The following is a 26,461-nucleotide window of genomic DNA, read 5'->3' as shown; positions in this document are numbered from 1 at the left end:
AGAAGATAGAAGGTGATAGTGGAGGGTTGATTTTCAGGCTGGAGGCCAGTGACCTCCAGCCACAAGGATTGATGCGGGGTCTATTGGTTAGGCCACTTTTGGAATATTGCATGCAATTCTGGTCACCTTCCTATCGGAAGGATGTTGTGAAACTTAAAAGGGTTCAGAAAAGATTTACAAGGATGTTGCCAGGGTTGGAGGATTTGAGCTATAGGGAGAGGCTGAGACTGTTTTCCCTGCAGCATCAGTGGCTGAGGGGTGACCTTATAGAGGTTTATAAAATCACAAGGGGCATGGATAGGATAAATAGGCAAAGTCTCTTCCCTAGGGTGGGGGAGTGCAGAACTCGAGGGCATAGGTTTCCGATGAGAGGGGAAACATATAAAAGAGACCTGAGGGGCAACGTTTTCACGCAGAGGGCAGTACGTGTATGGAATGAGCAGCCAGAGGAAGTGGTGGAGGCTAGTACAATTGCAACATTTAAAAGGCATCTAGATGGGTATATGAATAGAAAGGGTTTGGACGGATATGGGCCTGGTGCTGGCAAATGGGACTAGATTGGGTTGGGATATCTGATCAGCATGGACAAGTTGGACTGAAGGGTCTATTTCTGTGCTGTACATCTCAATGACTCTGTGACCTGAAGTGTCAAAGAAACTTAAAACAGAATGGACAGTGATCTCTGGTGTCTACAAAAATGATGGGGGGCTGACAAACTCCCTTCTCAACAGCAAGTCAGTCTCTGCAAATTATGGCCCAGACTGTAGATATATTTTGCAGTTTTCCCTTTGAAGAATACACAAAAGTCAGAGTTTAAAAATCAGTTTCTACTCTACTGCAGTGGAGTAGTGAGACTAAATGCTATGTATACCAACCTGGATTTGAGTGTTAGTATGTTTTGAAAGTCACTGTCAATGAACTATTCCCTAGTTCCTAAATACCTCTTTGTTGCAGATAAAGACCTTCTGCAACTTTAAGAGAACATAAGAACTTAAGAGCTAGGAGCAGGAGTAGGCCATGTGGCCCTTCGAACCTGCTCCGCCATTCAATAAGATCATGGGTGATCTTTCAGTGGACTCCGCTCCACTTACCTGCCTTCACACCACATCCCTTCATTCCTTTATTGTTCAAAAAAAAATCTATCTTAGCTTTAGAAACCTTTACTGAAGGAGATCAACAACTTCACTGGGCAGGGAATTTCAGAAATTTACAACCCTCTGGGTGAAGACGTTCCTTCTCAATTCAATCCAATTGAAGTTCCTTCTCATTTCCTCGAATTCAGGTTGTCAGAGCTGTCAACCAGTTAAAAAGGCACCTGTTCATCAATAGATTCTTACCCTGAATGTTGGAATTCAATCACAGTTGAAAAGCATCAGAACTACAGAATGTCAACCAATCTGCAAAAGTAAGGACCCATCAAGCTGACTATTCACCAACCAACATCAGCACTGCTCGTAACCTGCACTGCAACAGCAGCAATGTTCACTTGTCTGCTCTTCACAACAATTCAAAGACTGCTCCATATTTTTAAGATTTTTTATTTGTTTAAACTCATTTTTTTTTTCTAGTCTGTTTGTATGTGTATTATATTTTCATTTGGATTTTGGAGAAAGGCATTCACGAGGAAAGGGATAATTTTAAAACTAATCTTATTGCAACTAACCAAGGGAGTGTGTGAATAGGGAAGGGGAGCCATTTCATTCTTCTTCACCTGGAGCTTAACAGATTGGGGTGTTCTGTCTGGAACCATAATGACTCAGGAACTCCAACTGGGGTCTAATCATGAAGAAGGTCCACTTTTGGGAACTGCCAGCTAATCTTGGCCAGCAAATTTAACACTTCTAGCAGGGCCAGAGCTCAGCAGTGGGCATTGACTGGATTGAGGAATGCAGACTGCATGAATTTCTGCACTGAGAATGTAAATCCTATGATTTCATGGTGAGAAATGATCCCAGGGAAGTGGGAAAGGGGACAGGGAAGGGCCAAGATAGGCAGGAGGGGTGGAAGGAATGTGGGATAGCTGGGACAGCAGGGGTGTATTCTCTGATGTACACAAAGCAAATCAACTCCCCTCCCAATGAAACACCCCCTTGTCTTCCCGTCTTTGTTCATTTAGATGTTTGAAAATTAACTACCCACTCATGAATATTTTGGTATAAGTGGTATGTCATCAGGATCTACTCAGCTTTTAACATGCTCAAATGATCCATCATTAGTTACTTACATGTAGTGGGTGCATTGCTGATTCTGGCACCATCCCCCCATACTTTGGAGGTGAGTTTGGGGATGGGTAGAAAGATAGCACAAGTGACCAATATCTTATGCCTCCCAGCCAAAACACACCCAGTGGGAAAAATGTCGAGCTCCAGATTGCAAAAGTCAAGCACAAATGTACTTACCCCAGAGTTCGTAATTTACACTTGGGATCTTTCAGTGCTGCAGACAGTTGCTGTACACCCAAATCTCCTAGGTTGTTGTAGCCCAGCTCTAAGGCAGTCAGGCTCTGGCTTGTTCTGAGAACAGAAGTGAGATCCTCACAGCAGCCTTCTGTTAAGCCAGTCCAGTGTAATCTACAGAGGTCGAGAACAGAGATCAGAGCATGATAAAAGAATGGAGATCAGGAAGTCAAAACATGAATAACATTCAAGGCCACACATAACACCAAGGGTCTTTTACGAAATTCAAAGAAGAAATAAAACACAGCAACATTATAAAATGCAACATATGCTCTTTTTTGGACAAAGATTTTCTTTCTGACAGTTGATACCTATGCAATGATCACTTGAACGTAAATATGGGAGGAACTCTTCCATGCTTGCATTCAATATACTCATCACTCCACCTGTCTAGAACTCATCTTCCCATATTATGTTGAATAGCTAATGAAATATTTTGACTTTAAATGTCATTCATCTTTTTTTGTGTCTATATAGTAAAATTAACTACGTTCTGAGAACCAAACACAGCCAGGCTCTACGTCATCCCATTAGATAGTCTAGGTCAGATAAAACATAACACAGCAGGATGCACTGTAAAACACACTGCAAAGTTCACTTTTACACTATTATGTTAGTTAAGGCATCAAAATAACTTCCTCTACACTGTACAGCCAAACGTTCCTAGGTCAAGTACAAAATTGGTCAGGTTGATAAAACTCCATTTACCATACATAACTCATGCTGTACCAGATCTAGGAGTATTTAATTAGGCAAAACACCTTAACACGGTTCAATTATGTCACAACCCAACCTCAAAAATGTGGCATGTATGTGTCATTTCCAGTTACTGCTTTGGCCAACCTGTCGTTGCTTTGACTGGGAAATTACCCTAGAGCTCTGCACAAATAGAGTCATAGAGATGTACAGCACGGAAACAGACTCTTCAGTCCACCTCGTCCATGCCAACCAGATATCCTAACCTTCTCTATTCAAATACCCATCCAGATGCCTTTTAAATGTTGCAATTGTACCAGTCTCCACCACTTTTTCTGGCAGCTCATCCCATATACTCACCATCCTCTGCATGAAAAAGTTATCCCATAGGTCCCTTTAAATTTTTCCCCTCTCACCCTTAAACTATGCCCTCGAGTTCTGGACTCCTCCACCCCAGGGAAAATACTTTGTCTATTTACCTTATCCATGCCCCTCTATAAACCTCTATAAGATCACCCCTCAGCCTCCGATGCACCAGGGAAAACAGTCCCAGCCTATTCAGCCTCTCCCTGTAGCTCAAATCCTCCAAACCTGGCAACCTCCTTGTAAATCGTTTCTGAACCCTTTCAAGTTTCACAACATCCATCTGATAGGAGGGAGATCAGAACTGCACACAATATTCCAAAAGTGGCCTAACCAATTGCCTACACAGCTACAACATGATCTCCCAACTCCTATACTCAATGATCTGTCCAATAAAGGCAAGGATACCAAACACCCTTTTCACTATCCTATCTACCTGCAAGTTCACTTTCAAGGGACTATGAAGCTGCACTCCAAGGTCTTTTTGTTCAGCAACACTCCCCAGGAACTTACCATTAAGTCTATAAGTCCTGCTTTGATTTGCCTTTCCAAAATGCAGCACCTCACATTTATCTAAATTAAACTCCATCTGCCACTTAGCCCATTGGTCCATCCAATCAAGATCTTGTTGTACTCTGAGGTAGCTTTGTTTGCTGTCCACCACACCTCCAATTTTTGTGTCATCTGCAAATTTACTAACTATACTTCCTATTTCACATCCAAATCATCTATATAAATGGTAAAAAGCAGTGGACCCAGCCCCAATCCTGTTGCACATCACTGGTCACAAGCCTCCAGTCTGGAAAGCAACCCTCCACCACTGATGTCTACCTTCAAGCCTCTTACTTCCCTGACTTCTACCTTCAAGCCACTTCTGTATCCAAATGGCTAGTTCTCCCTATATTATATGAGATGTAACCTTGCCAACCAGTCTACCATGAGGAACCTTGTCGAACGCCTTACTACAGTCTATAGAGAACACGTCCACCGCTCTGACCCCATCAATCCTCTGCATTACTCCTTCAAAAAACAAGTTTGTGAGACATGATTTCCCACGCACAAAGTCATGTTTACTACTCCTAATCAGTCCTTGCCTTTCCAAATACATATAAAACCTGTCCCTCGGGATTCCCAACACTGATGTCAGGCTCACTGGTCTATAGTTCAATGGCTTTTCCTTACCACCTTTCTTAAATAGTGGCACCACATTTGCCAACCTCCAGTCTTCTGGTACCTCACCTGTGACAATCAATGATGCAAATATCAGCGCAAAGGGCCCAGCAAAAACTTTCCTTGATTCTACGGTATTCCTGGTCAGATCCTGGGGATTTATTCACTTTTATGCATTTTAAGACATCCAGCACCACCTCCTCTTTAATATAGACATTTTTCAAGATGTCACCATCTATTTCCCTACATGCTATACCTTCCACAGTCAACACTGATGCATAATATTTGTTTAGTTTCTCTCCCATCTCCTGCATTTCCATACATAGGCTGCCTTGCTGATCTTTGATGGGTCCTATTCTCTACCTATTTACCCTTTTGTTTTTGATAATTTATAAAATGCCTTTGGATTCTCCTTAACCCTATTTTCCAAAGTTATCTCATGCCTCCTTTTTGCCCTCCTGATTTCCCTCTTAAGTATACTCCTACTGCCTTTATACTCTTTTAAGGATTCACACAATCTCTGCTGTCTATACCTGCCAGATGCTTCCTTCCTTTTCTTAACCAAAACCTCAATTTCTCTAGTCATCCCTACACCTACCAGCCTTGCCTTTTACTGTAACAGGCTTATACGGTCTCTGGATTCTTGTTATCTCATTTTTGAAGGCTTCCCATTTTCTAGCTGTCCCTTTACCTGCAAAGATCTGCCCTCATTCACCTTTTCAATGTTCTTGCCTGATACCATCAAAATTGGCTTCCTCCAATTTAGAACTTCAACTTTTAGATCCGGTCTATCCTTTTCTATCACTATTTTAAAACTAGTAGAACCAGTCATTTGCCCTCCCTTATTTCCCAAGAGTAGGTCACATTTTGCAGCTTCTCTAGTAGGTACATCTGCATAATGAATCATAAATTGTTCTCGTACACACATCAAATTCTTCTTCATCTAAACCCTTAACACTATGGCAGTCCTAGTCTATGTTTGGAAAATTAAAATCCCCTACCATAACCAACCTATTATCCTTACAGATAACTGAGATTTCCTTACAAATTTGTTCCTCAATTTCCTGCTAACTATTGGTGGGTCTACCATATAATCCCAACAAGGTTATCATCCCTTTCCTATTTCTCACTTCCACCAAAATAACTTTCCTGGATGTATTCCCAGGAATATCCTTGCTAAGGACAGCTGTAATGCTATCCCTTATCAAAAATGCTGCTCCCCTTCCTCTCTTTCCTCCCTTTCTATCCTTCTATAGTATTTGTATCCTGGAACATTAAGGTGCTAGTCCTGTCAATCCCTGAGCTATGTCTCTGTAATTGCTTTCGATATTCCAGTCCCATGTTCCTAACCATGCTGTCTGCCTTCCCTGTTAGGCCTCTTGCATTGAAATAAATGCAGTTTAATTTATCAGTCCGACCTTGTTCTCTGCTTTGTTCCTGCCTGCCCTTACTATTTGACTTACTCCTTTTCCCACTGTATCAGTCTTGATTGGTCTCTTTCCTCATATTTCCCTGGGTCCCACTACCATCACCACCACCCCCCTCCCCTCTCCACCTAATTCGTTTAAATCCTCCCGAGCTGCTCTAGCAAATCTCATTCCCAGTATATTAGTCCCCTTCTGATTCAGCTGCATCCATCCTTCTTATACAGATAATTTCTACCCCAGAAGACAGTCCAATGAGCCAAAAATGTGAACCCTTCTCACCTGCACCTGCTCCTCAGCCACACATTCATTTGCTCTATCCTCCTATTCCTGCCCTCACTAGCTCGTAGCACTAGGAGTAATCCAGATATTACTGCCCTCGAGGACCTCTTTTTTTAAATTCCTGCCTAACCTCCTATGTTGTGTCTTCAGAATCTCACCTTTTTCCCTTCCTACATCACCGATTCCAATGTGTACATTGACATCCTGCTGGTCCCTCTCCCCTTTGAGAACATTCTGCACTCTCTCTGAGGTATCCTTGATCTTGGCACCAAGGAGGAAACACACCATTCTGATTTTTTGCTGCTAGCCAGAGACATCTATCTGTGCCTCTGACTAGAGAGTTCCCAATCATAATCGATTGCTTAGAACCTGACGTACTCCTCATTACATTAGAAACATTCTCGGTACCAGAAATTTGGCTGTTTGTGCTACATTCCCCTGAGAGTCCATCACCCTCTTATATTTTCCAAAACAGTATACTTTTTTGAGATGGGGATAGCCAAAGGAGACTCCTGCACTACCTGTCTGCCTTACCTACCTTTCCTGGAGTTAACCCATCTAACCTGACTGTATCAGCAGCTTTTCTCACTTCCTATAATTTCCATCCATCACACCCCCTAGCTCCTGTAAATTTCTTTTTGCCTCTAACTGTCCCTCCAACCTATCTATGCGATATGATAGCATTCACAACCAAAGACACTTCCTGCAGGCATAATCATCAGTAACATAGAAACTCTCCCTAAACTCCCACATCTGACAGGAAGGACACATTATTCTACTAAAGGCCAGCTTTTCTCCTTAACAAGCTACAGACCCAGAAAATTGTCTTATTGTTCTATAAAAACACTGCTCCAGGCTAACTTAATAGTTATGGCTTATAATTTAAAAATTTAATCAAGAGACAGATCTCAATAAAACATATAATCAAGAAAGAACCCACTCAACTCATTATTTTAGATTTACAGCTATGCACTTATCTGTTCCTGTGCTGTGATCTCTCCCACACAGATTCCTCCAAGGACAGCTGTGAATTTTGTTGTTTGTCAATTTTTTCCTGGATGCACTCCGGTATCCAGAAAAACTTCAACTCAAACAGCAAGGGCAGTAACTGCAGATTCATTGCTGTGCCAGACCTCGGTATAGGTTTCTTTCTCTGATCATGTGGTCACTGCCTTTGTCTGTCTTGTTCCTTTTTAAAATATCATTGTTTTGATCTTTTGAACCCCCAGGTTCTAAAACAATGCAACAGCATATAAAACAGCACTTGCTGCTCTTGGAATTTGAGGAAATCTCCACCAACATCTAAAATACATTTAAAAAAGCAGTTCTTACAGCCACAATTTTTTCCCATCTTACATCTTGGATTACCCAGAATCCTTCTTAAATTGGAAAATTTTCTAAAATATTGATTTCTGAATTTTCTTTAAACCATGTTGATCACAATCATATCTAGTTGCTTTTTGCGACATCTGGCAACTGCAGGTGCATGGATGATCCACGGACTATTGCTGTACAGCAAATAATGACAATTACAAGGTGGAGTTACCTACCCTAATTTCTCAATTTTAGAGCCATCATCTTTCATCGATGCACAAAGTAGTTTCATTCCCAAGTCTCCAATAATATTGCAGCTGAGGTCCAGCCTTCTCAATGACTGGTTGGTTTTTAGAGCCAGGGCTAGTTCCTCGCAGCAGCAGTGTGTGAACTCATTTCCCCACAATCTCGATAAATCATACAGACACCATTGAGTACTCCATACAAAAAAATTAAAAGCATTGTGTTACAAAGAAAAGTGTAACAATAATGGGCACCTACCCCAGGGTTTCGATCTCACAGTCAGAGTCCTGCAGCGCAACAGAAAGCTGCTTCACTCCTGCATCTTTCAATTGGTTGTATGTCAGGTCCAACTCATTTAGAACTCGATTTGTTCTTAAAATGGAAATTAGATCTGTGCCACATTGCTCAGTGAGGTCATTTCTACACAGACTGCAAAGAATTCAATTACATGAAGCATGAGAATTTTGAAAGGTGAAGTTGCCATAGTTATATCAGACTATAGGGCTGCTCTCTCATTAAAGAGTGGTGATTTAGCAGTGTGTTACCACACCTCAGGTAAGGGGAGAGTTGAGGAGGAGAGTTCTTCATCGTGACTTCAGCCAGTGCAGAATTTGAGCCCACACTTTGGGCATCAGACTGCATTGCAAAACAGATGTTTAGCCAATTGACCCCCATACATCTAATATAATTAGCAAAAACATAAGGGACCAACTGGTTTTATGTCAGCTCCCATAAACACCATTCTATAGACACAGTAAGTTGTTTATATGAGTAGCCCAATACAGCATTCTTTGACCTTCAATCTGCCCCTTTACTTTGTTGTGGGCATCGCTGGCAGGACCAGTGTTTATTGTAATCTACATATTTAAGGTCAGAAGCAACTTCTTTTTCAAGAGGACATTTAAGACTTTCTTTAGTTTTAATGACATGAAAATGTTTCATGTTTTATTACAGCAGATTAAAATGGTTTTACTTGGCAGAAGATTAAGAACTAAAAGTGATCTAAGCATTAAAATGTATGAAAAGGAAATGCAGATATGAAAACCTTTACAATGATGTACATTCTTATATTTACCAAATAGACAAACCCATTTAGATAGCTTCTTAGAATGTTCACTCAGAGTCAAAAAGTGTGGTGCTGGAAAAGCACAGCATGTCAGGCAGCATTCAGGGAGCAGGAGAATCAATGTTTTGGGCATAAGCCTACATTCCTGATGAAGGGCTTATGCCTGAAACATCAATTCTCCTACTCCTCAGATGCTGCCTGACATGCTGTGCTTTTCCAGCATCATATCTTTTGACTCTGATCTCCAGAATTTGCAGTCCTCACTTCCTTTTAGTCAATGTTAGCTCAGAGGCTGTTGAATGAAGACTAGGTTGGTTAGGACTATATTCACTGGAGTTTAGAAGAACAAGTGAGAAACTCATAGAAAATCAAAAAAAAATCTAACAGGACTAGACAGGGTAAACTTTAGTAATGAGGACAGATTGCAGAAGTTGGAACTGTTCTCCTTGGAGAGGTGACTGAAAGGAGATTTGATAGAGGTTTTCAAAATCATGACTAGGCTGGACAGAGCAGTTGGGAGAAACTGTTCCTGTTCGAGCAAGAACAAGTGGGCATAGATTTAAAGTGCTGTGCAAATGAAGCAAAGGTGATGCAAGTAGGTAGAGTATAGAATATACTGCCTGAAAATGTACTGAGGGCAGGTTCAATTGAGGCATGCACTGGATGGTTATTTGGATAGAGATGGTGTGCAAGGATATGGGGGAAAGCACAAGATTGGCACTAGGTAACAGAACATTGATGGGCAATGGGCTGAATGGCCTCCTTCTGCCTGCTACCAATTCTGTAATTCTATGAACACAGGAAGCATGTTCCCAATGACCAAGGAGTCCAGAACCAGGGGTCACAGTTTAAAGATATAGAGTATGCTGTTTAGGATTGAGATGAGGAAATTTCCAGAGAATGGAATTATCTGCCACTGAGGCGAAAACATTGAATGCTTTCAAGAAGGAACTAGATATAGTTCTTAACATCAAAGTGTATGGGGAGAAAGTGGGAACAGGGTACCAAATAGGGCGATTGATCAGGATCATACTCAATGGAAGGGCAGGTTTGAAGAGCTGAATTGCTATGCCTGTCCCTATCTTCTATGTTTCTATGTTCAAGAGTTTTGAAAAGTAGAAAAGGCTTCCTTACTGCAGTATCTCCAGTCTGCAGCTTGAACTCATCAGTGCGGCAGCCAGATTTCTGAGGCCTGTATCTCCCAATGTGTTATTTATCAAGCTGGAACGTAAATCATTTCACATTTACAATAAAATCATAGAACTGAAGCATATAGTCCTAGGGCCACATCATCAACTGACAATTCAGCCCTCAAAGTTCAACAAACTCCATTCCCAAGTCTAACACTAACACTTTTGTTTTATTATTACTTTGTTTGGACTTTTGAATATAATGGACCTGAACAGTTGGAAGAGATTGTTGTTGCCACTATCACTTGCTGATAGGTAAATGTCAAATTTCAACACTCAGGACTTGTTGGCAAAGTTCATGGGACCAGATAGTTAAACTCTATATGTTGCTCGCAATGTGCTATGCACGCCACTGATTTGGCCTCAGAATCATGATTTGAACATCCACGACACAGAGGGTATAACAACATGAGCTGTAACCTTGGCCATGCTCATGATGAAGATCAGTGTCAAATTAGTAAGTTGGGTTTGATATCAAGTACTTGGAGATTTTCCACTGGGTCATCACCAGACAGTAACTGCCATGATTAGGGAACTCTGAATTCAAGTTAATCAAGAGGAAACAGTAAAATTTTGAATCCATCCTGATGGCCTTAAAAGTATTTTGAGTCAGACATGGCAAGAATGCCCCAGGTCCTTATTGTGTTAGTTGATTGTGTTAGTTGACAGGAATTGGAAAGTTCAGAATCTCACAAGCAAGAATTAAGATAAATCAGCCCCACCGTTCACTAGCCAATGACCAGCTAAAGTTATGTGTGCATATCATGGTTACAATTGCCCCCGTTAAAATATCCTGTAAATATTAATTAACCTGGAAGTTACTGTGTATGAGCTTTCCACCAAATCTCAAGTACCAGTTGAACTACCGGGCCTTTGCTTAACAGATTTGTTATCCAACATTCTCCTTCCCAAAAGGACAAAATGGCCCTGGGGTCTGGCTTCCAGGGCACTGGACACTCTTCAGTATGTCAACTGAATGATCATCCTTTATATGTAGGTGTAGTCAATAAGCAGTAATAGCAGTGTATCCCAGGCAGGGGAGGAATGGTGATCTGGAGCAGGACCCTAGACACTGAGGCAAGATTTAAACCTGCACTACTCCACCAATTGATATGAAATGACTGATATAGCTCAGTGTTACTCATGGTATGAGTATAAGGTAAAAACAATGACTGCAGATGCTGAAAATCAAATACTGGATTAGTGGTGCTCGTTGGATGCTGCCTGAAATGGTATGAGTATAGCCCACTGAGGCAAGGGCAGAGCAGCCTAACATCATTTGTTTCACAAAATTTCAAAATTCTTAATTCATTACTATCAGAAAGAAGATCTTCTATTTATGTGGCACCTTCCTTGATATCAGTACATCCCCAAAAGGCATCATTATCAATGAAGTGCTTAATTAAAATCTTTTTCAGTGATGTGAGTTGAAAGATAAATATTGGTGATTCACCTTAACTGAACTTCCTGTTTTCCTCTAATTTATATTTATGTCTATCTGAGTAACCAGAAGGTTTCTCACCTGGCAGACAACATGCAGTAGTTCCTTAATATGTTACTGGAATGTTGATCTAGGTTATGTGATCATATCCTGGAATGAAGTTTCAAACCCAAAACCATCTGACCCAGAGGTGGGAATTCCAACTCTGAGCTCAGGATGACAGCTGCCTCCAATATGCTGCTAAAAATTGTACAGAAAATGTTCTGGTACCAATTCACAACTTACCATAACTCCTTGATTTGATTTTTATTGGCAAGCAGGAGAGCGCTCATAGAGTTAACCATTTCTTCATCCATGACAGTACCTGATAGCCTACAGTTCAAACAGTAAGTCAAATAGATCAAATAAAATACCGACAAGTGTTGCAAAGAAACATAGAGTCATATATAAATATCACTCCTGTATTATATTACACTATTTGCTCTTATCCTGTAGCATTACTGATAGGCTATAGTCAAAAAGTTTAACGCTATGGTGTAGTTGCTTATTCCACAGACCCACCCAGTCCAAGAGTGCAACAGGACAGTGTCTGACCCACTGTAAAAGCCATCTGACTATGATATCTGACCCATTGTAACACCCATCTGACTACGACACAAGTGTCTGACCCACTGTACTCACCCAGTCCCAGACTGCAAAAGGACAGTAATATATCTACTGTGCTGTCCCAAGTTCAGTGCATGAAAGAACTGTTGACTTAAATCGACTGAGTTCAGGTCACGACTTATATGCTGAAAATCTCAGTAGACTCCATATAGCTCATTTGAATAAATCAGACCAAATTATATAAGGGTGTACAAGGCATAAGAAGTTTCTGCTGTCATGTGTCCATTTCAAGAAACTAGTACGTGTTAATCATTCATGCTGTCAGATATCCATTCAACTATCCCCTCCACACTATCCTCGAAGCTGTCAGCCATGTGCTCAGCAACCTCTTCTAGTATCTAAATCACTTGTGCATCTTCTCCCTCCAATGTTTGAACTTAAAATAATGTCTAAAATATCTGTGTCACAGAAAAGTAAACAAGTGTACTTTTCAAATCCTTTATGGTCAAAATACTCACGTTATTTTTTCAAAGGATTTAATAACTGGTAACAGTCTTTTCAAACCATCTGGTGATATCCTGTATGTGGATAAATTAAATTCTTTTCTGTCCATATCTGATGTTTTCAGAATGTAGGCCAATGCTGAATAATCAGCGAGTGATAATTTTTTGGAAGACAACACTCCCTGGTGGAGGGATTCATTCATTTCTTTCACTACTGATTTGTCATTCATCTCAGTTAGACAGTGAAATAGATTAATACATCTCTCTGCAGGAATGTCTGTTTGGAGCAACCTCTTCATGTAGCTTATAGTGTTCTTTAGGTCATCTGTCAGTTCCTCCACATGAGTTAGGAGACCTTGCAGGCACTTCTGCATCCTACACTTTCCCAACCCACAGAGAAACTGGAGAAACAGATCCAAGTGGCCTGTTTGACTCCGAACTACCTCACTGCAGGCACTTTTACAAACCTGAAAGAAGGTAGGCTTCGAAAAGATCGCCCAGAACCGTCCCAGTATGCTGCATGTCATCAGGTTCTGTTTCTCATTATGATAAGCCACAAAAATATAGAGAGCTGCAAAGTACTCTTGGACTGTGGCATGAACAAATGAATAGACCCGCCTGTGGGAAAGCGGGGAGTACTCAATGTCATACTGCCGACAAAACCCACTACAGATGGATGAGATATCAATATTAAAAGATTTAAAATCTTCCTCATAAAAGACAAAGGTGTGAGACTTAAGATACTGGAATGCAAGCTTGCCCAGACTGAGTATTGCCGCACGGTCTGACTGGAGTAGCTGGCATATCCTATCAATTTTTTCCTTTCCATGGCCACGGTGTTCATGATGGTACGTCACCATGACAAGTAGAAAGTTGGTATAAATCTCAGTTACAGTGCTACCTCTAAACTCCTCAGCATATGATGACTTGAAGGCATGTTCTAAAACAGTAGTGAGGATCCAGCAGAAAGCAGGCACATAGCACATCATCCAAAGGCTACTTTGCTTCTTCACTAGTGCAATGATTTTCTCTGTCAGCTGTTCATCCTGGCATTTCCTCCTGAAATATTCTTCCTTTTCTTCATCTTGAAATCCTTGTATTTCTGTCACTCTGTCCACGTAGCAGGATGGAATTCGGTGTATTGTTGATGGGCGTGTTGTTATCCAGATAGATGCTGAATGAAGGAGGTTTCCTTTGATGAGATTTGTCAGTAATGATTGCAGAGGCACTGGCTTTGTTATGTCACTGCACACAGGGTTATTTTCAAAATCTAAGGAAAATCGGCTTTCATCTAGACCATCAAAAATGAACAAGGAGTGAGCAGAGTCCTTTAGGTAAGTCTCATCCAATTGTCTCATATGTGGGTAATGTTGCTGCACTAGATGCATAAGGCTGAGGCTTTCCTCTGAGATGAGGTTGAGCTCGCAGAATGGAAAGACAAATACAAAATCATACTCCTGGTGTGTTTTTGACATTGCCCAGTCAAGGAGGAACTTCTTTACATAAATTGTCTTTCCGATGCCTGCAATGCCACTGGTAATAACCACTCTTGCCGGCCATTGTTTACGAATGGGTCTAAAAATATCTTTGTTCTCCATATATTTAGCAACTGTCTTGTCATGTCTGAGGGAGGAGGGACCAATCTCTGTTACTTCGTGTCCCTTTGCATCAGTGATCCAAATATCCGTGAATCTTTGAAGGAGACAGATACGCTCCCCTGCAATTGATGTGTAATCTGTAATATATTCAAGTTTTTCCTTCAAGATCTCCTTATGATAATTTATAACTTGCTCATAGGAATCTCCTGTAAGTAAAATAGGAAAACTTCACATTCTACTTTCATTCTGGGCAGGAAACACATGTGATAATCTGAACAACCTATATCAGCTCTTAAAATGGAGTTCTATAGAATAAAGTATCTCCAAGCCATCCTATTGCTCACAAATCCAGCACCAACTACCCATCAAACACTCCAAGGTTAGGTTTGCATATCATCACAATAAACTTGAAGTCCCATGTGCAATTTCTGTATTAAATTTACATTTTCATTTGCGACATATCCATTGTGTGATATCAACAACCAATGTAAATGTATCTGAGAATGTCAAAATTGTATCTCTTTTCCAATGTTAACAAAAGCACTGCTAAAGAATGTACTGTTAAGGGGAAGGGACACAGTATTTATTAATGTGCTAGTTTATTCTTGTTGAAACTGTGGCACCTGGAAAGGATATGATTGCCTCTTTTCAATTACTTTAAAGAACCAAGCAGTTACAGAGTTCATTCAGATTTGAGTTATCTGACTGACTATAGCATAAATGTTTTTTATTCACTCATGGGAAGTGCATGTTGCTTGCTGGGCCAGTATTTATTGTCTATCCCCACTTGCCCTCGAGAAGGTGGTGGTGAGCTACAGTCCGTTTGCTGTAGGTAGGCCCTCAATATCATTAAGGAAGGAAATCCAGGATTCTGACCCAGTAACACTGAGGAAAAATGATTTATTTCCAAATCAGAATAATGAGTGGCCTGGAGGGAACTTGGAGGTAGTGATCATGTTTTATGTAACGCTGTCCTTACCCTTTTAGTTGGAAGTGGTCCTGGGCATGAAAGGCGCTCTCCAATGACCCTAGGTGAATTTCCGTAATTCATCTTATGGGTAGTATACACTGCTGCTACTGAGTGTTGGTGGTGGAGGGACAGGATGTTTGTGGATGTGTGTCAGTCAAGCGGGCTGCTTTGTCCTGGATGGTGTCAAATTTCTTGAGTGTTGTTGGAGCTGCACTCATCCAGACAAGTGAGGAGCATTCCATCACACTTGTGTCTTGTGTTTTGTGTCTTGCAGATGGTGAACAGGCTCTGTTGGGTCAGGAGGTGAGTTACCTTCTGCAAGATTCTAATCCACTGACTAACCAGCAGCCAATTGCCCAAAAGGCCCAACAAATCTTTCTCATGCTGTAAAAGCTGATTTTTAAAAAAATCTGTTCCTTGCATTCTACTTCCTCTGAGTGCAAGACATGAAGCTTCAACTTTTAGTCTCCTTTCAGCAAAGTTTAAGCTCTGTACTATAAAGCATTTATTTATCACTTTCCTTACCAGCTGCGACAGTTGGGGGTAAAGCCATGTGGCGAAAAAATCCATCTGGAATCAAAATTGACAAGATTGGTATTAAGATCAAATATTTCATTGGATTAATGTTGGGGAAAATTCATTATACGATGGGATAAAAGAAACTTATTAGTTACATAATTTTTTTTCAAGACATACAAAAAGTAGGAGTTGAAAAGTGTGGTGCTGGAAAAGTGCAGCAGGCCAGGCAGCATCCGAGGAGCAGGAGAATCGACGTTTCGGGCATAAACCCTTCTTCATGAATGAGGCTGGTGTGCCAAGCAGGCTGAGATAAAAGGTTGGTGGGGGGGGAGGGTGGAATTTGGGGGAGGGGCGTTGGGAATACGATAAGTGGAAGGAGGTGAGGGTGAGGGTGATAGGCGGAGAGGGAGTGGGGGCGGAGAGGTCGGGAAGATGATTGCAGGTCAAGAGGGCGGTGCTGAATCCGGGGGTTGGGACTGAGATAAGGTGGGGGGAGGGGAAATGAGGAAACTGGAAAAATTTACATTCATCCCGTGTTGTTGGAGGGTTCCTAGGCAGAAGGTGAGGCGCTCTTCCTCCAGGCGTCGTGTGGCCAGGGTCTGGCAATGGAGGAGGCCAAGGACCTGCATGTCCTTGGCGGAGTGCGAGGGGGAGTTAAAGTGTTCAGCCACGGGGTGGTTGGGTTGGTTGGTGCGGGTATCCCAGAGGTGTTCCCTGAAATGTTCCGCAAGTAGGTGGCCTGTCTCCCCAATGTCAAGGAGACCACATCGGGTGCAGCGGATACAGTAAATGATGTGTGTGGAGGTGCAGGTGAATTTGCGACGGATATGGAAGGATCCATTGGGGCCTTGTAGGGAGGTGAGGAGGGAAGTGTCACACCCCCCACCAACCCAACCTCCACTCCCGGCACCTTCCCCTGCAACCACAAGAAGTGCAAAACTTGAGCCCACACCTCCCCCCTCACCTTTTGAGGGGGCCTTCTGAGTTTCTCCAGCAAATTTGTTTTTTGTTTCAGATTTCCAGTATCCACAGTTTTTTGTTTTATGTTTAGGTTTGATCAGGGATATTCAGCATGGGTTTATTCAAGGGAGGTCATGCTGAACAACAGTTCAATATTCGGAGATGGCAGGAAACTTGGAAAATATGGCAAAAAAAGTGTAAAAGCAGACGTCAGGAGTGTGTAGACATATTGACGAAATGGACAACAACGACAGATGAAATTTATTGCTCAGAAGTCTAAAGTGGTCAATTTTGGTATGAAGACCAAAGTGAGCAATATCAATTAAGTTTTAAAGGGATGCAGGGACAGACAGACCTGGATATTTGTATGCATATTTTTTAAAGCTGAGAAGGTCACATAAAAAAATCCTTGATATTATTTATGGAGACATGTACTACATAAGCAAAATCCTACGTTATACCTTGATTAAACATTAATTAAGACACAGATAGAGTAGTGGATTTAATTCTAGATACCACACTTTGAGAAGGATGTTGAGACTTCAGAAACTGTTTTATTTTAATGGTATCAGGTATGATGAACTTCAGTTATCTGGAGAGACAGGAGGAGCTGAACCTGTTCTTCTTACAGAGGAGACTGCAAAAGGAGAACTTAGAGTGTTTGAAAATGAAACAGTTTTGATATTCTAAAGAAGAAGGAAAAGTGGCAGAAGAGTCGATAGCAAGAGAAAAAGAGATAAGTAAATGACGTAGAAGTGACACAAAATGTTAATTTTCATGCAGCAAATTTGGAATGAATTGCTTGGAAGGAAAGAAGATTCAAAAGTAAGCTTCAAAGAAAATTGGACAAATAGTTAAAGTGAAAGCATTAACAGGAGGGCTACAGAAACAGAACTGGAGTGGAACGAATTACATAGCTCTTTCAAGGAAGAGGCATAAGCACAATAATCAACTGGTCTCATTCTGAGGTGCATCATAGAACAGAGAACATAGAAAAGTACAGCACAGAACACGCCCTTCGGCCCACGATGTTGTACCGAGGATTATTCCTAATCTAAAATAAAATAACCTAAACTATGCACCCCTCAAGTCACTGCTGTACATGTGCATGTCCAGCAGTCGCTTAAATGCCCCTAATGACTCTGCCTCCACCACCACCGCTGACAACGCATTCCATGCGTTCACAACTCTCTGAGTAAAGAACTTACCTGTAATGTCTCCTCTATACCTTCCTCCTAATATCTTAAAACTATGACCCCTCGTGCCTGTCAAAACTGACCTGGGGAAAAGGCTCTGGCTATTGACCCTATCCATGCCTCTCATTTCCTTGTATACCTCGATCAGGTCACCTATCTTCCCCCTTCTCTCCAGCGAGAAACCTCTGAGCTTAGTAACCTCGTTGTAAGACAAGCCCTCCAGTACAGGAAGCATCCTGGAAAACCTTCTTGGCACCCTCTCCAAAGCCTCCGTACCTTTTCTATAATAGGGTGACCAGAACTGGACACAATATTCCAAGTGTGACCTCACCAGGGTCTTATAGAGCTGCAGCAAAACCTCACAGCTCTTAAATTCAATCCCCCTGTTAATGAAAGCCAAAACACCATATGCTTTCTTAACAACCCTATCCACTTGGGTGGCAACTTTGAGGGATCTATGCACTTGAACACCCTCTGTTCCTCCACATTGCCAAGAATCCTGTCTTTAATCCTATATTCAGCATTCAAGTTTGACCTTCCAAAATGCATCAATTCACATTTATCCAGGTTAACTCCATCTGCCATTTTTCAGTCCAGCTCTACATCCAGCTCTATGTCACGCTGCAGCCTGAAGTAGCCCTCGATACTACCAACGGTACCTCCAACCTTTGTATCATTGGCAAATTTACTAACCCACACCTCAACCTCCTCATCCAAGTCATTTATAAAAACTACAAGGAGCAGAGGCAGAAGAACACAGCCCTGTGCGATACCATTCGCCACTGACCTCCAGGCAGAATACTTTCCATCTACAATCACTCTCTACTTTCTGTCAGCCAACCAATTCTGAGTCCAGACAGCCAAATCTCCCTGTATCCCATACCTCCTGACTTTATGGATTAGCCTACCATGCCTTGCTGAAGTCCACATACACCACATCCACTGCTCGACCTTCCTTGACCTGTCTCGTCACTCACTCAAAGAACTCAATAAGATTTGTGAGGCATGACCTGCCCCTCACAAAGCCATATTGACTGCCATTAATCACGCTATGTTTTTCAAAATAGTCATAAATCCTATCCCTCAGAATTCTTTCCAAAGCCTTGCTGACCACAGATGTAAGACTGACTGGTCCGTAATTGCCAGAGATTTCTCTATTCCCCTTCTTGAAAAGAGGAACAACATTCGCCTCCCTCCAATCCTCTGATATATCTCCCATGGAGAGTGAGGTAGCAAAGATCTTCACCAGTGGCTTAGCAACCTGCTTTCTTGCTTTCTGGAGCAACCTAGGATAAATCTGGTCTGGCCCTGGGGGCTTATCAATCTTAATATTTGCCAAAATTTCCAGCATATCAACTTCATCAATCTTGATCTGTTCAATCCTGTTTCCCAGCTCCTCAAAGTTCTCATTCACAACAAGGTCCCTTTCCTTAGTGAAAACCAAAGCAAAAAACTAATTTAGGGCTTCCCCTATCTGATCAGACTCCACGCACAAGTTCCCTATGCTATTCCTGACTAGTCATACCTTCTCCCTGATCATTCTCTTATTCTTTACATATGAGAAAAATGCCTTTGGGCTTTCCCTAATCCTTCCTGCCAAATCTTTTTCATGGCATCATTCAATGTTTTAATGATAAGTAGATTAGTAGAATGTTTACAACACAGAAAGAGGCCATTTGGTCTCTGCTGGCTATGCCAGCTCACTGTAAGAGCAATTAAGCAACTCTCACTTCCACACAGTTTCTGTACCCCTGCAAACCTTTTCTGTTTGGATGATTATTCAATGCTCTTTGAAAGGCTTAATTGAATCTGGCTCCACCTTACTCTCAGGCACAGCATTTTAGTTCCTAATCACCTACTTTTTTAAAAAAAATGCATTTTGTTATCTCCCATTGTCTCTTGTTGTTCATCATAAATCAAAGCCCTCTTGTTCCTGATCCTTCTTTCTTATTTCTTTGCTCCATCTAAAAACTACTGCCTTCTATACTCAGGCATTATGGCAAACACCGATTAACGTATGTAAAAAGGTGGTCTAGGACCATATAATTTCACTCTGATTTAATAATATTTAATGGGAATTATCACTTGTGGTATCACTTATAAATTGCTGTACATTACTAGTATTATTGTATTCAATAAAATTGCCGAGTTAACACATTATATGGAATTGTCAGTCATTTCTATTATGTTCAGAGTACATCCCTGAACCTATGTGAGATTCTGGAGGGAATCTGACTCTACCCTATATTACAATTTATACAAAGTTACATTGCTTTTCCTTGTTCTTTCCAGCAAAACATATCACCTCACTCTGCTCTATGTAAAATTTAGTTTGCCACATAATTACAATTCTATTAGTCTGTCCCAAGTCTGCTTGAAATCTTCCTCATACCTTCAAATATTTCCAGTTTTGTGTCAGCTGAAAGTTTTAAAATAGTGCCCTTTACACCCAATTCTGGGTCATTAATATAAATTTTAAAAAGTAATAATCCTAGCAGAACTTTGTTGTACACCTTTTTCTAAATAAAAAAAATTACCATAATTTCTGTCTCTCAAACAATTTCATATTCATGCTGATACTAAATCTTTTATTCCATGGGCTTTAATTTTGCTGGCAAGCCTTTTTTTGGCATTTTATCAGACAATTTTTGGAAATCCATGTAGACAATGTCACCTACATTATTCACAGCAACCTTCACAATTGCATCATCAAAAAACTGAATCAACTTGGTTAAAAAAGACTTGCTTCCAGTAAAATATGCTGCCTCTCATTAATTAAACTAAATTTATCTAAGTGACTATTAATTTTGCCCTGAACTCTCATTTCTTAAAGTAGAAAAGTGTGGGGCTGGAAAAGCACAGCAGGTCAGGCAGTATCTGAAGAGCAGGAAAGCTGATGTTTCGGTCATAAGTGACATCACCGGAGAAGTGACGTGAATAGTGGCAGTCATGGGGCAGAAGTGATGCATTCGGTGGCACCTGGAAGTGACGTTCTGGGTGGCGTTCGTGGAAGTGGTATCTTCGGTGGCAGCATTCTCGGCAGTGGCTAGGAGCGTCCAGAAAAGTTTTCTACAGCAGTATGTCAATTGTCCAACAAGGGAAGTGGCCATATTGGATCTGGTGTTGGGGAATGAGCCAGGCCAGGTTGTAGAAGTTGCAGTGGGGGATTTCTTTGGGAATAGTGACCACAATTCTGTATGTTTTAGAATGCTCGTAGACAAAGATGAGAGTTGTCCTAAGGACGAGTACTAAATTGGCCAAAGCCAATTGTATCAAAATCAGGCAGGAGCTGGGAAATGTGGATTGGACACAGCTATTTGAAGCAAAGTCCACAAGTGATATGTGGGAGGCTTTCAAGGATAGGTTGAAGATAGTGCAGGATAGGCACGTCCCTTTGAAAACAAGGGATAGGAAAGGCAAGGTTCATGAACCGTGGATGACAGGAGAAATCGTGCAACTAGCCAAGAGGAAAAGGGAAGCGCACAAAAGGTCCAGGCAGCTAAGAACAGAATGGGCCTTGGAGGAATATTGGGGGAGTAGGGCCAATCTTAAACAAAGAATCAAGTGGGCTAAAAGTGGTCATGAAATAACTTTAGCGAGCAGAATTAAGGGGAATCCCAAGGCCTTTTATTCTTATATAAGAAGCAAGAGGGTAACCAGAGAAAGGGTTCATCCACTAAAGGATAAAGAAAGAAGGTTCTGTGTCGGACCTGAGAAAATGGGTGAGATTATCAATGATTACTTTACATTAGTGTTCTCTGAGGAACGGGAGGTGATGAATGCTGAGATTAGAGATAGAAGTTTGTTTACTCTGGATCACATTGACATAAGGAGGAAAGATGTGTTGGGTCAGCTAAAGGATATTAAGGTGGACAAATCTCCAGGACCAGATGGGATCTATTCCAGGTTGCTGAGGGAAGCGAGAAAGGAAATAGCTTAGGCCTTGACAGATATCTTTGTAGCATCTTTAAACACAAGTGAGGTGCCGGAGGACTGGAAGGTTGCTCATGTTGCTCCCTCTGTACAAGAAGGGTAGTAGGGATATTCCAGTTAACTATAGACCAGTGAGTTGTGGGAAAGTTGCTGGAGAAGGTACTGAGGGATAAAATCTATTTATATTTGGAAAAGAATGGGCTTATCAGTAATAAGCAACATGGCTTTGTGCGCGATAGATCATGCCTTACCAACCTAATAGAGTTCTTTGAAGAAGTGACCAAGTTGATATATGTAGGAAGGGCTGTAGATGTCATATACATGGACTTTAGTAAGGCATTTGATAAGGTTCCATATGGTAAATTAATGGAGAAAGTGAGGGTATTCTAGCTAGGTGGATAAAGAACTGGTTGAGCAATAGTAGACAGAAAGTAATAGTTTAAAGCAGCTTCTCGAAATGGAGAAAGGTGACCAGTGGTGTATCACAGGGATCAGTGCTGGGGGACTGTTGTTTGTAATATACATAAATGATCTGGAAGACTGCATTGTTGATCTGATCAGTTTGCAGATGACACAAAGATTGCTGGAGTAGCAGAAAGCATAGGGGACTGTCAAAGAATACAGGAGAATATAGATAGACTAGAGAGTTGGGCAGAGAAGCAGCAGATGGAGTTCAATCTAGGCAAATGTGAGGTGATGCATTTTGGGAAGTCTAATTCTAGAGCGAACTATACTGTAAATGGAAAAGCCTCGGGAAAAGTTGATGAACAGAGAATCTGGGAGTTCAGGTCCACTGTACAGGTGGTAGAGTGGTCAAGAAGGCATATGGTATGCTTGCCATCATTGGACAGGGTGTTGAGTATAAGAGCTGCCAGGTCATGTTAAAATTGTACAAGACTTTGATTCGGCCGCATTTAGAATAATGTGCACGGTTCTGGTCACCACATTACCAAAAGGATGTGGACGCCTTGGAGAGGGAGCTGAGAAGGTTTATGAAGATGTTGCCTGGTATAGAGGGTGCTAGCTATGAATAGAGGTTGAGTAGGTTAGGATTGTTGCCATTAGAAAAAAGAAGACTGAGGGAGAACCTGATTGAGGTCTATATAATCATGAAGGGATAGACAGGGTAGATAGAGATAAACTTTTTCCCAGGGTGAGGGATTCAATAACAAGAGGTCACGCATTCAAGGTGAGAGGTGAAAGGTTTAAGGGGGATATACGTGGCAAGTACTTTACACAGAGGGTGGTAGGTGCCTGGAACCGTTGCCACAGAGTAGTAGAGGCAGGGATGGCAGATTCATTTAAGGTGTGTCTGGACAGATGCACGAGTAGGTGAGGAGCAGAGGGATACGGATGCTTAGGAATTGGTCGATAGGTTTAGACAGTGGATTTGGATTGGCTGAGGCTTGGAGGGCCGAAGGGCCTGTTCCTGGGCTGTAAATTTTCTTTGTTCTTTGTTCTAAATTGGTTGACAGTGCTTTGGTAACTGATGTCAGCAATGGTGGAAGTGGCATGACTGCAACAGCAGTAGACTCACCAATTTTAAGGGCATTTAAATGGTAATTGGATAGACATATGGATGAAAATGGAATAGTGTCGGTTAGATGGGTTTCAGATTGGTTTCACAGATCGGCGAAACATTGAGGGCCGAAGGGCCTGTACAGTGCTGTAATGTTCTATGCTCTATAAGAGATGTTTAGGACATTGATTTAATAATATTCAATGGGAATTATTCTACCCTTTTATTGTAAAAATTTTCATTACAAAACTATAAAAATACAAAAATATGAAAATATAAAATTGTAACAACAAAAACAACAACAATAAACAATAAACCAGACAACTCCACAAAGAATTGACAAATACACTGATTACACATCAATAAATAAATAAGTAAATAAATAACGCCACTCAGCGTAACAAGACCTCAACTCTCGACCTTCAAGAGCATCAATTATTAAACCCACGTTTGCTCAAAATTCATCCTTTTAGGACATTAGGCTTTTTAAGCCAAACCATCATGGCTAGACAAAAGCCCTAATTAAAATGGCGGACAGATCTGCTTTCAAATAATTCAAGAAGGACTGCCATGTCTTATAAAAACTGTCAATTTTCTGGTGCACCATGTTTGTCAGAAAGTCCAAAGGAATGTAGATTAGATTAGATTCCCTACAGTGTGGAAACAGGCCCTTCGGCCCAACAAGTCCACACCGACCCTCCGAAGAGCAACCCACCCCTGACTAATGCACCTCACACTATGGGCAATTTAGCATGGCCAATTCACCTGGCCTGCACATCTTTGGACTGTGGGAGCACCTGGAGGAAACCTATGCAGAATGTGTTCCATAATTAACCTATGCCACCCTGTCAGACCCAGGGGATTCTCAGACACCCAGCACATCAGAATGTTCTTCCTTGCACAAAACATGAGATTGCCAAAAAGTTTTCTCCCAAGTACATCTAAGGGAGATAAACTCAGAAAACCCAGGAGAAGAGAAACCGGATCCACCTTGACTTCGGTCCTCAAGACCCTCTCTATTACTCCTGCCACAGTGCTCCAGTACGTACTGAGCCTGTGGCAGGGCCACAAACAATGAGTGAGGGTATCTGCATTTATTTTACATTTGGGGCACATTGAAGACGCACTCTGCTTAAATTTTGCAAGACGATCTAGGGCCAGACGAGCCCTATGATGAATTTTTAACTGCATAGCATTGGTCCTATTACATATCGAAATCTTCTCACAAATGTCCTCCCAAGTTTCTGGAGTGATCTCCACCCCTAACTCTCTCTCCCAGACTTCCCATAATCACTCGATGTCACCTGAGGAACCTCCCCCCAACAAATGATAGAGAGTACTCACTGAAAGAGTGCTCTTAGCCTGAAGCACCCTCTTTTCCATATCAGATCTATAACACTCAGTCAGAAATGTAGTCTCTTTTCGGATAAAATCTCTGATCTGAAAAAAAAACGGAAGAGGTCCCTACTTGATAATCCATAGCGAAGTGGGAGATGGCACGGGGCAGGGTAACACTCGGCACACGGACACACAAGATGGCCGCCAGACCACAATATGGAGAGAGATAGCAGAGCAAACACAGATACTGCCTGTGGCCACATGGATGCCAGCACAATGCACTCACAACCTAGTTGATTAGTTTAAGGTGGGTGGGGAAGAGAATACATATAAGTAGCATATACAGCCCACCGAAGTGTCTGGATCCAGCCAACACTTTTGATAGAAATGCTAACTGTTTGATATGAACTCAATACAAAGTGCTAATAGCCAGGGCTACAGGAAATATCCTCCTCAGGAAGAGTGATTAGCACCTATTACTACAGTAATGGACTTCCACCCAGACGGTGAAATTGATAATGTCTGTGCTGAAACTGACAATGACCGTGCTAAAATTAACAAAGACTGCACTGGAACTGACAATGATTGCACCAAAGCTATCAACGATTGTGCAATATTTACAATAAACAAATTATGTTACAAAGACAATAACCTCATCACTGACCTATTATATTACAAAATGCATAAAAGTAAATGGTATGTCCTCTGGGTGGAGAGAAGACTCGCAGCTGACCACTGTGTTGTTGGTGTCTCTCTGTACCCAGAGTTCCGGTATTTCCTTGTACAATAAACTCTGTGATTGAACCCAACACTGGCTCCAAGGTTGGTGATTTTCCCCACAACAATACTTACGGGTTATTTGATCAAATGACATTAATGTTTCATCTTCAAACAGGTCACCAAATCAAGAGACTCCCCTTCCACCCAGGACTTAAACCTAAGATCCAATGGTGCTGGCTGGAAACCTGGCAATACCAACTATGAGAGTATGGAAAGATGTTTTAGACATATTACCCTCCATCTGTCTCAATGCCCTCCACACTTTTACAGTATTAATGACTACTGGATTGTGGCAATGTTGCACAACTATCCTGATTTTGTTCAGAAACAACAGGTTAATAAGAGGACATTTTGACTGGGAGGTGTCAACATCCAACCTCATCGACGCTGGCTCCTCACAGGCCCAATCATTCACAAAAGAAAGAAGGGAGCTCAAATGATATCTTCTGACATCTGAGATCCACTCCTCACGACCCCTGGGGCATTTGCAATTTCATAAGCTTGATAAGGGGCCGCTTATAGCACCAAATAAAAGAACTAAACCAACCATTTAATTTACGAAACATTTGTCTAGGAAAAAGCAAGGGAAGCATCCTCAGAGGGTATAATAAGCAAGGAAGAACATTCATTTTAATAAGAGCAACTCAACCTAGCTACAAGTAGGTCTTGTTTAATCTTGTCAAACAAATGAGCAAAGCTAGCCCTGAATAACTGATCAAAGCTAGGGGTAAGAGAGAAGCCCAAATAAGGAAAGCTTCCCTGTACCCACTTAAAAGGGAATCCATCTTCAACATCCAGTATTCCCTGAAGACTCGCTTTAGGCATAGCCTCCGATTTTGCAAAATTGATCTTGTACCCTGAGAAAAAGCCAAACGAATTAATACATTGCATCAA

General features: G+C 41.5%; 1 protein-coding gene across 4 annotated transcripts in view; it reads right to left on the bottom strand.

Moving 5' to 3' along the window:
• The window catches only part of LOC140479095 (NACHT, LRR and PYD domains-containing protein 3-like), an 84,648-nt gene that overhangs the window by 11,849 nt on the left and 46,338 nt on the right, over positions 1-26,461 (bottom strand). For 3 of the 4 annotated variants that reach the window (XM_072572961.1, XM_072572960.1, XM_072572962.1), the window contains exons 5-11: positions 15,848-15,892; positions 12,770-14,558; positions 11,931-12,017; positions 10,149-10,235; positions 8,207-8,377; positions 7,942-8,112; positions 2,400-2,570 (exon numbers count right to left, since the gene is read on the bottom strand). In XM_072572961.1, coding sequence (XP_072429062.1) covers positions 2,400-2,570; positions 7,942-8,112; positions 8,207-8,377; positions 10,149-10,235; positions 11,931-12,017; positions 12,770-14,558; positions 15,848-15,892 — 2,521 coding nt within the window. The remainder of the gene's footprint in view (positions 1-2,399; positions 2,571-7,941; positions 8,113-8,206; positions 8,378-10,148; positions 10,236-11,930; positions 12,018-12,769; positions 14,559-15,847; positions 15,893-26,461) is intronic. The other variant, XM_072572963.1, reaches the window with a different exon arrangement.

This window comes from Chiloscyllium punctatum, chromosome 6 (genome assembly GCF_047496795.1).
Source record: "Chiloscyllium punctatum isolate Juve2018m chromosome 6, sChiPun1.3, whole genome shotgun sequence".
Lineage (NCBI taxonomy): Eukaryota > Metazoa > Chordata > Chondrichthyes > Orectolobiformes > Hemiscylliidae > Chiloscyllium > Chiloscyllium punctatum.
Note: the sequence above shows the minus strand (reverse complement) of the source record. Positions and strands in the feature narration are given on the sequence as shown.